The 11,081-nt window shown below is 40.0% G+C and overlaps 1 protein-coding gene across 1 annotated transcript; it reads right to left on the bottom strand.

The window, feature by feature from the left end:
- Positions 1–335: 335 nt before the first annotated feature.
- Positions 336–1,992, bottom strand: LOC149253857 (taxadien-5-alpha-ol O-acetyltransferase-like). Its single transcript, XM_089456949.1, has 2 exons — positions 1,423–1,992; positions 336–1,306 (listed from the first exon to the last, which is right to left on the bottom strand). Exons 1-2 carry the CDS (start codon positions 1,888–1,890, stop codon positions 389–391), a joined length of 1,386 nt encoding a protein of 461 aa, XP_089313075.1. The 5' UTR covers positions 1,891–1,992; the 3' UTR covers positions 336–388.
- Positions 1,993–11,081: the final 9,089 nt, after the last annotated feature.

Raw genomic sequence — 11,081 nt, 5'->3', positions numbered from 1 at the left:
CAAATTTTGGGTTGAGCAATATTTTTTTTGATTGTTGTTTACAATTAATTTTTAAATATATAAATGAAATTCAAAGCCTTAAAACACTCTTATGACACTTGAATGAGTTAAAATTCACAAATCTAACCCAACAAATTCATATTAGATTTTAAGCAAATTTATAAAAAAACTACCAAATCATTAAAAAAAAAATTAAACTACACCTTAACACTTTTAAGAATTAAACATTAAAATATATATTTTTTACCATACAGTAATAACAGAAACTTTTGCTTTTCTCACTAAAATAATATTGTAAATGATACTCACTATTGCATAACTACTAACCTTATGTTGATTACTGATTCTAAAAATATCTCGGAATCTGACACTCTCGTAACTGTCAAATTCACAGCAGACCATGGATTTCCATTTCAAGTGCTTTGACTGCTGCGCATGGAACGCACAACACCATCTTCACTCCACTCTTCTTTTTCGGGGGACGCAGGAATGCAATGGGCAATCCCAAAGTCCTGAGCAAACTGATAGGGCATGCAGTCACGGGTTCACCCCACCCAAAGTCCACTTCATTAAATCCCAGCCACCTCCAGTCAGTAAGGTACGCATCTTCAACACACATATGCACCTCTGTCATCTCTGGGTATGAGCGTTTCATTTCAAGAAACGCTATGCTCGATCTCAGGTACTCCTCATTTAAACATAACTTTGCCTTCTTTATCATCTTTACGGCAAGCGAAAGGGATCCAGTCACAACCTCTCGGGCTGTATTACTGCGTGCACATGCTAGGTACAGACCATTGCCGTAGTATCCCTCTGCAAGAGGGGGGTTGAACGCCCTCCTCACGTCCACCCCGAAGATAAGCCTGACAGCTTGATCAAGAGGAATCCCCAGAGCCCTTGTTCTTACCCGCCAGGCCAACGCTGCTAACACTTCGAACGTGGTACAATGCTCCTTCAACTCTTCTGCGATGGGCTGCTTTATACTCTGTAAAACATCCGAGCTGAAGAAAAACGAAGCCAGTATTAGGTCTTCGGTTTTCACATTGGCCATCTGTTGCTGCATTGAGCAATTAGGGTTGACCATGAATCCACTTTCAAGGACCTCATCATGCGGAAAACGGACCAGATGGGACTGCTGCTGGGGTTTCAGAAATTCCCTCTGCCATACTGCTTCAACGGACAGCTTCGTCTCTCCTCTCGCGATCTCTGCAAGTCCCATGAGAAACTGGGCTGCCCCACGTCCGTCACACAGACTATGGTTGAAACTCACACCCACAACAAAACCCCCGCAATCGAAGCGAGTTACCTATTTTTGTCAAAACAGAAAACACACAAACGCAACAATCAAGATCAGCTCAAGTTGGAGTTGAGCGAATCCATTAAAATTGAGGAATAATGGCAAAGTAAGAGGAAAAATTTCACCTGAAAAATGAGAGGGGGTACGTCCTCGACTTGTGCAGTGAGCGGAAACTGAAAGAGCAGTTGCTCAAATGAAGGTTTCAGCTCCTCCAACTCGCCCAGCAGTGAAAGAGTGTTATGCGTGGAGGCTTCCACAAAGAGAGCGCCCTCTCCTGTGCACTCCACCTGCAGTTTTCGGCCATCTTCGGTTCTCTTTACCCGGCCTGCAAGTGGGTAATAGTACGCTAATACTCGTGACAGTGCATCCCTAACAACTTTCACAGGATCTGTGGGACCATAAATATTATCACAGTCATTGTTATACACAAGCAATGTATCGAATCTGCGCCTGACGATAAGATGGTCATCTAGATTGGAGAGATAGAGTGTGGTTCTGGGAGAAGGTCGGGAAGGCGGCACCATGACAGATCCCAAAACGTTTACAGTCAGCTCAACTTGGGAGCAACATTCCTTGATATCATGTTTCTCCATGGATGGAACTCGCCTACACCTTCTCAGAAATGCTCAGATGTGCTAGGACGAAAGATGATGTTGCTGTTAAATATATTGGAATCGCCTACACCTGCTCAGAATCGCTGGATCATCAGTGTACATGTGGTGTGTCCGCGTACATGTGGTGTGTGATAACCCGGGCTAGCCCCATGGTTATATAGTGGAAAAATGGAATAATTTGTGTACACGTATAGCTCCATTTTCATTCCATCACTTTCTCTGCACTTTCCATACAACTTACATTTCCATTCAAACTATGCACTTCAATGGTTGAAGACACGTGTATAAGCCTCTTATAATACATAGGTGGGTTAAATGTAGTTTAGTGTCGGCAAATCACTGGTTCTAATCCTGTTAAATATTAATCACGTGCATGCTGTGACAGGTTTCGTCACATCACATCACACACACCTTGTCACTTGTGTGACCAAGTTGATGAGAATGTATCACCTCCTGTGAAATCAAAATATTTGCTAAAGTTGCGTCTACGAGTTCATAACGCTTTTCTTCTTCACTGTACAACCAAAAGCTCACCTCTGAAAAAAGCAAGGCATGTGCAAAACCAGAAAATTTCGGGGGAGGTATTTTTGAGGTGATTATTCTATATTTTTCTTCCGCGTAAAGCAAGTGGATGGTAGGCCCATGCTCAGACCTTCCATCTTCAATATTCCAAGTGTAGTTAAGTCCCTTCACTTTTGGGTTTATCTCAAAATGTGTACATGAGCTGATAATTTAAAATACTGTTTATTTATAATATTTTTAAAATGAATAAGAAAATGACAAAAGAGAATAAAATGCTTTACTATTTAATATCTTAAATGAATTAGAAAATGACAAAAGAGAATAAAATGCTTTACTATTTAATACCTTAAATGAATTAGAAAATGACAAAAGAGAATAAAATGCTTTACCACTTAATATCTTAAATGAATTAGAAAATGACAAAAGAGAATAAAATGCTTTACTATTTAATATCTTAAATGAATTAGAAAATGACAAAAGAGAATAAAATGCTTTACTATTTAATATCCTTAATATTACGATACGTATATAATATTTATATATATAGAGAGTCGGATAAATTTTTTTATTTAAACATTTAATGGTATGTTACTTATTGTATGGAAAGTTAGATGGTAGTAAGTATATTACCTAGGTGGAGAAGGTTTCAAAGTTAATAACTTATGAAGAGATGAAAGTGTTTTATGTTCTTTTTATATGAGTAGTGAGGCCTTCTAAATATGGGTTAGATGTGGAGAACTAAAGGGAAAATTAATTTGAAGTTGGCTTCACATAAGTTTAGGAATAATAACTATGGGTAGGTATATTTAAATAGATGGACTATGTAAATTTGGGATGACTTAGGTAGACCCAGGTTGAGTTGAATGACTTGGTATACAATTGGAAAATAAGTCATTGAATTGAAGTAAGATGAAGAACGACACTTGGGTCCACAATTTAGAATGAAGAGGTTTGCAAGTGCATAACATGTGTCATATAAAAAGGAAGATGTCTCAATGTGTAAAGACATTTAAGAAAGAATTAGAAGTCATTCAAGGAATGTAAGAATCTCTGTAGCGGTGCTAAGATTTGGGTTGGGCATAGTATAAGAAATTGCATTGGACAAGTGAGATGAAGAAGAAAACATGACCTATAATAGGTAGGCCTTTTGCTCTATAAGGGTTTTATTGATAGTGCATGTATGCACATATGCTAGTATAATTGTAGTCTATCACCATGCTCATCTATTGTACATTATAACATTTTTCCTATAAATATAGTTAAGGCATTCACTTTTGGTGCTATCTAAAATTGTAAATTGTGGTTGTTTTTACTTGGATGGGTCTAATGTTCCTTGTGTTGAATTGTGGTGGCTATGGTATAATATTGGATAAGTATTCTTGGGATATTTTGACACTATGGTGAGTCGGTGCATGGCTATTTTTGGATGTACTAGGTTGTGTCAGTCATAACTGTTATAACTTAAAGTGAAGTTATGGGTAGACTTTAAGTGGAGAGCATAGTTTGGTTGTTGTAGCCACAAGTGAGTCAAGATACTTGACTAATGTTGAGGCAAGGAAGTGTTGGACAATTGGAGATGACAAAAGGAAAATTTTGTGAAAAAATTTAAGGTCCATGGCAAGTGGTATCAAAGCTCAAAAAGTTAGTTTCAAAAAATTGTTCAATGTTATTCATTATGTTTTAGAATGAAGTAGTATGTTAGGGGGCTGATTTGATTGGTTCAAAATAGCTTGGTCATCATCCCTTGGGAATGAAGTCGCTTGGAGAGCTTGGGTGCTCATGGAGGCAACATATAGTAGTATGGGTGTTGGAGTGACCCTTCCATCGACAATAGTCTAGAATGATATTAGCATGTGCTAGAGATTGGATGAAGGTGCATGATAACCTTGAGCACTTTGACCTATTTTTATAGGTTACAATCAATTAAAGAAAAACCTAGTTAGATGTGCCATCATGCCTTAGAGTGCATTCCAACCAACTAAAAATTCACACAATAGTCATAGAGGACTTCTTGACTGGTTGATCATGGGATCTATTTTTAACAGTTGAAGGTTATATGCAAGGATCATTTTAGAATCCTCTTGCTAAGTGTCACTTTTCCTAGATTTGTGGCATGCGCATCATAACCGCGATTTTATCAAAACTTATGAAAGGGACATTGTAGAGCTCATTCCTCACATCGACCTTGCTGCTTTGACATCCCACATTGTATCTAGGAGTCATCGGCACATTTATCTCAACTGCTTTGGGGTAAGCCTACTTTGCATGTTTTGCGTTGCGTTTCTGTCGCTTTTTGTGTTTCTCTTTGTGTCAGTGTTGTCTTCTTGTTTTCAATGAGCATTTGCTATCATTTCAATTTATGTTAGCTTGTAGAAGCATCATTTCACTTTGCGTTCACATCTCACTGTTGTCGCATGCATGATATTGTTTTTGCATCAACATTCATCGTTGTGGCGACTCACTTCACTCGCATGCATGTTTTCTAGTTTTCTGAATCCTCCACTTACTATTTTCATGCGTAATCATTCACTCTTGTTTGCACTCATCTCATCTGCATTCAGACTTCTCATGTTTTCAGTCACCCATCGCCCGATCTGGGCTGCCTTGGCCGAGACTGTGCCTTGCTCGACTAGCAGTGCGCAATTTCGGAAGCGAAGTCTTTGCCTGCCCTATAGAAATTGTGCAAGTCTGGCCCAACACTGACCCCCAGACATGCATTTCACAATTCTTGGAGGCAGTATCCTTCTGTCCATAGAAACTGCGCAATGCAATTTGTTGGTTGCATGTTATTGTTGACTGAAATTGCGCATTACGCACTTTCAGTCCTCAACAGGCCATGCTGGACTATCCATTGCGCAGTTTGAGTAGTCAGTTAGCCTCCCGAAAGCCCGGACTGCGCCTCGTGTAGTTTTGGCAATCAGTCTCCCAGCCTCCCGATGAAAATTGCACAATCTTCACAGACAGTCACACAGGTATGTTACATGTCAGTCGTCTAGTTTGTTTTGGTTTTTGACTAACAAATTTCTTGTCATGAGTGTTTATATGTCTCAAGGTATCACAGGTGTTCGTCTGCCTCTCAACAGCACAGGTACAATGGCTTCCAAGAGAGCATAGTCAAAGACACCGTTTAGAGCACACTTGGGGATGCAGTTTATCAAGTGTCTATGAACTTGCCTATCCACGAAGGCATCAAGTTGTTCATGGAAAAGGATATCAAGATGAATGGAAACAAAATCACAATGAGAAGCACCATCAGTAGTAGCAGAAGATAGCACACCTACATGCAACAAATGCAAGAGGAAGGTTATTGACAACACAGAGGCAGAGCAAAGCTGCAAGTTCAAAGCAAATCCACTCGTGACGAAACGAGCTTTGGAGATTGAAGCTATGAGGTGACGATGCAACACAAAGATCGCGCAAAGGCAGGGAGAGAAATAGAGAAGGAGTTTCATGTGGTGAAGCGGAAACTCAAGGAAGAACAAGAGTTGCACAGATGAGAGAATGAGTTGCAGCAGGAACAGGTACAGCAAGGGGCGCAACATGCACAGATGGATGAAACTAAGCCCATACAAGTTATAGATCCATCCCAGCAGCTGGCACGGAGCAGACAAGGTGAGCAATGTTTTTGATTGCCTGAAAGGGAATTCAGCAGCATGCATGTCATTGTGCGCACGCATGTGATCCCACCCATTTGGCACACTCACCGAGGCAAAGACAGGAAGCAAGTACGAATGGAGCTGAAGATGTACTTCGACAAGTTGATGTGCATGGTCACCAGCACACACTTGGAGATCAACACAGACACAATGTATCAGTATGTTGTTCGTCCAGCCATACTCAAGACGATGATGCGCATGCTATCAAACGAGTTGGACAAAGCGACCATATCATTGTATCAGGATGTAACGGAGGCAAGAGTTCGCTTTCAGCAGGATGTCACCATTGAACACACAGACACCATCATGGATGACCAAGCTTGGCATCATTTCACCATCGTCGATCATCACAAGGATGTCGAAGAGTTGGTCTTACCACAATGGTCTGAGTGTTAGTGATGTATTGCATGTCTTGCTCAAGCATATTTTGTCTCACATGGGTAGATGTGTAGATAATATGTAACATCTTGTCAAGTGGAAGTTCAAGTGTCGATAGTTGAATGTAACAGTCATAAAGTAGTTGAAGAGTCATGAGGGTAGGTGAACAGTCACAAAGGGGAATGTCAAGGGCCACCCCACCCTTTGCTATATATAGTCCCTCATATATTGTATAGGCTTTTGGTCAACCAAGCTTCCAATAGGAGTATCTTAGAGAAAGCTTAGACAGTATTGTAATGAGCCTTGGCTTCTCCACTGTGTAGAGCTAGTATATATCTTTTGGGGAGTAGGCATCAGTCTGTAACGTTCCGCTGTCAGAACTAGTGGTTGGTCATGGTTGTATCGTATGACTGGAACTTACAATTCTTAATATAACAGAGCCAACACGTTTCATGCATATGTCGTATTGTATTTCAACTATCTTGTTCACTCTAAATAATATATGTATTTGTTTGCTTACGCATGAATGTGTAGCTATTTTTTGTATATGAATGTATGAATGTTACTGGAATGTGTTGTTGGTTTAAGCATCACTTTGGATTGCTAGCTCACTTGCCTTCCAGTTTGTGATGCATCTTAGCTTGTGTGTTCGCTTATTAACTCCGTGCATTCATAGGTTTCCAAGGGGCCCAATCACCTCACCCTCCATGTGTTAGAACCGCTCATGCACCTTCCTTGACTTACTGCATATGTCACACCCTTGCTACCAACAGGGACACCTTACTTGAATTTGTGTGAAACTGCGGTCAAGGCAATAACGTACAACCCGCTGTTGGGACTCCTACACCAAAGAGTTTGAAGTCTAGTTGGGACTTCTTACCAGGGAGATCCCCTGACATGTTGGCAGGTCCAGCACCATCAAAATTTTGGCGCTAGAAGGAGGGACAAATGATAACCTGAGTCCTCACATCTATTTTGAATCTCTCCATATCCGTCATGACTAACTACAAAGTTTCTCTTCCGGAGTGTATGTCTTATGGAAATTACTTCGAAATCTCGAAAGAGCTCTCGGATAACTTGTCGCATAAAACATATGATGGTGGAGGATATGTAGCCTTGGTTAGGCACGCGGTTGGCATTGTAGGCTCATGTGAAAGACATGGAATCTTTGAAGAATAAATGACCTGCGCGTTGTTCATTTACACACTTCGACGCCACCCATTGCAATTGTCACATCTCCTAAGCACATTTACTATTATTTTTTTACACGCAAATACATGAATAATACAAAAGATTTGAACAATGCTTTAGAGTTTTGGGGCACTATATAATTAAATAAATCAATTATCATTTGATATTGCTATACGGGTTGATTTGTTGTATTATGAAGTTTATCCATTTTGTTAGTTCAAGCCTTGCAACATTATCCATAGTACAGTTGGGTTCTTGGTTGCCATGTGGTTAACCCAATGCTAGGCCTTTCCACGTGTTCTGGTTGTACTCCATTGCTGACTAGTCCAATGATCTCGTTAATTACTTAGATTTTTATTTAAATTCATCTTACAGCCATCCACCGACGGTTTTTGTCTGTCTCCTAACATTTAATGGTCCTGCCTGGCCCTGGTAATGTGGCATGGCAGGACGGTACCTCGTCTGCTGGTTCCTCGGGATGCTACTCGCATCGATGGTGTGGCACTTGCATTCTGGATCCTACGGTTGGGCAAGCTTGGGAGGGTTATTCGAGCTTGAAGGTTGGAAATTCATTTCATTTTGTCGATTCAGTTTGGTTTCCCCACTTCTGGGAGTCTGGTTCGCTTCTCCGTCAGGCTACATAACTCGGTGCGTCGTGTCGCGAGGGGTTCCATAGAGGACTCCTCCGTCTTCTGCTTGCGTCCAACTCTACGAACCAGGTAAGGTTTCTTAGTCTTCATTTATTCCTTTTTCTTCTTCTCTGATTGAAGTTGTTTATCTTGACAAGGTAATATGGCCATGGGTCTTCGCTGACCCCTCTTCTTCCGTGAATCTACAGGAACAAAGGTGAGGAGGCCGGGGGTTTCGTTCTGCTACCTCAAAGGGCGCGAGTTTCCTTACCAGAATACCACTACTGCAAAATTCAGGGTATGACCGTATCAATTTCAGCCCTTCGACAGTGAGGGGTAGTATGTAAATAGTGTAGGGTTCTGGTCAATTTTTTTTACCAAATACATGTCGACTTTGTTTAGATTTGTAAAGGGTCTTTTGAAAAATTTCCGTTCGGATTAAATGGCTAAGGAATTTCTTCCTATTGTTGCATCAGAAGCTTAAGAAATTTATTTTAATGTTTTGAATGAAGGGTTTTTGTCGTTACGACTCAGAGACCTAGATGTCTGAATCGTCTACTTCTTGTTCAAATTTCTGGGCTTTACCTGTTTCAACCCGTGCTCTTAAACTTGCTCGGCTGTAAATTTACAAAAGTCTGTATACTGCTTATTTTATGTCATGAGTTAATTATGGCCTGCTTGGTGTTATTCCTCTATGCGAGGGTTCTATTACTATTTACTTCCTTTGCGCCTTCGCACTGTGTGCTCTTGAATTATTTTCATGTGGAAATTCGAATTTGGTATAAATGTTTTTTTTCAACAGAGTCTCTCTGTTTATAATTGAAACTGATATTTAATTGAATTTCTGCCCGTTAACTGTTGTGGCTCATATCTCTGTCTTTTAAAATATACTGTAATGTTTTAATGACTTTTCAAGTTCCTAGATTAAAGTTCCAGTGCTTTATTTACTTGGCATCAGGAGGCTTTCTTCCTAATTTCTCCAGTTTGGCTACATTTACTTAATTGTTTTCCGTTGTTCATTCAGTTTGATAATACATAGGGTATTTACTGTTTCTATTTCTTGACTTCATTATTTTAGGTAGATGTTGGGCTAATAGGGTTTTCGCTAATTCCCAGCTCTGTGTGTTAAGTCCTCTCTGCCATAACTTGTCTCGAAAGGAAGAATTCGGTCCTGTATTTTATTTAACTCCTCCTGAGAATGAAACATATGGGTTTTCTTTTCCCTGTTTTTAAAGTTCAAATTTTCTAGATATCGAATTAAGCATATCTTCTAGTTTAGTGTTATTCACAAATTTTCAGAAAAGAACTACTAGAACTATTTCTTTTAACTTCTGCAAACAGCGCGACTATAGAAGATTTGTCAGTAGTTAATATTTACCTATTCACCACTATTTCCCTAACTAGACCTAGGGACAGTATATTAACCAGTTCAGGTCCAATTAGTTATGTCACTAAAACTCTCTATTGCCGAGGGTTAGACAACATTGAACCATAACTGCATCATTTCATTCCTATAAATTCTCTATTTACTACACATACAAGTACTTAAATTACCATCATTTCCAATAACGTACATAATAAGTCTTATAAAGTCGACTAAAAATAGATAGTTAAAAGGGTGTTACTTACCTGATTCTTTAAAGAAAAAGATCATCAGGGTAGAAGACACCTAACAGCTGTAGCTCCTTATCCTCCCATCCTTGAGATTTGTCCTCCAGACCAAATCTCCCCCCTTGCTTCTTGTAGGACTACTGTCCTCTACAAGATCATTTGCACACAGTGCTACACTATCTGGTCCTCACTAGACTTAGCGTACAAACCCTTTCACTTTCCTTCTGACCTATCAGCACAAATTTTTCCCTCCCCTTCCACTCTTTTCTTTCGAGCATGGGAGGTAGTTAGGGATTTTCTTTCCAGCAACTGCTCTTTTCCCAACTTCCCTTGAGAAGTTACAGAGCCTGCTTAATTCACCACATTTTCCTGTTTCAAAGTTAACACACTATTTAACTTAACATTAACAACCATGATTACCAGTTTGTTGTTTTTTTATTTTTAGTGTGGAAAAACCAAAATACTACAGTATGTCTGCTTACTTTAGTAAAATAAATATTTACAATATATCTGTCTTTACTGCGGTAAAAGAAATATTTACAGCCTATCTGGGGTTATCACATCTTCCCCCCCTGAAGTCAAACATCATCCCGTTTTTTTCCGGACACAAACAGACCCGGATATGCTTCTTTCATGAGTTGTTCATCCTCCGAGTTGGCCTCCTCTGGTCCAAAGTGATACCATTGCACTTTAACCTAGGTGATGGCTCATCTTCGCAGCGTTACTTCTCTTCGTTCTAGTATATTCGGTGGCTCGACCGAGAATTCTCCTTCCGGCTCGACCTGAAACAAACAAAACCTACATCAGTTTGTCTTCTTTAATAACACAATTATTTAGGTCTACCTAAGTTACCCTTTTACCTGGATATCTTGCCAACTGACTATATGCATAGGATCATAAATGTATCTTTTTTGAAATGGCCCACAAAACTGTGGTGCCAGTGTGCTGCACCCGCTCCACTGTAACGTACTCTTTTTAGGTCTTATTCTAACATACACGTGGTCTGCTACTTGAAATTCCTTAAAACTTCACTTCCTATCGGAAAAATTCTTCTGCCAATCTTGAGCTGCCTTTAAGTTGCTTCGCACCTTCTTGACCATCTCTTCCATCTCCTTTAGCATTTCGGGCCCCAACAACAGCTTGTCTTCAAGTCCCCCCCAACTGGAGGGTGTGCGGCATTTTC

The sequence above is a fragment of the Pinus tabuliformis genome, chromosome 7 (genome assembly GCF_031772625.1).
Source record: "Pinus tabuliformis cultivar Carrire ecotype Pingquan chromosome 7, CPIR1, whole genome shotgun sequence".
NCBI lineage: Eukaryota > Viridiplantae > Streptophyta > Pinopsida > Pinales > Pinaceae > Pinus > Pinus tabuliformis.
This window is presented reverse-complemented; position numbering and strand designations above follow the sequence as displayed.

Bases quoted from the DNA above. Each gene is read 5' to 3' on its own strand.
- LOC149253857 (XM_089456949.1), bottom strand. From the start codon at position 1,890: ATGGAGAAACATGATATCAAGGAATGTTGCTCCCAAGTTGAGCTGACT. The intron at 1,307-1,422 runs GTGAAATTTTTC...TGACAAAAATAG, and splicing joins TACCCCCTCTCATTTTTCAG to GTAACTCGCTTCGATTGCGG.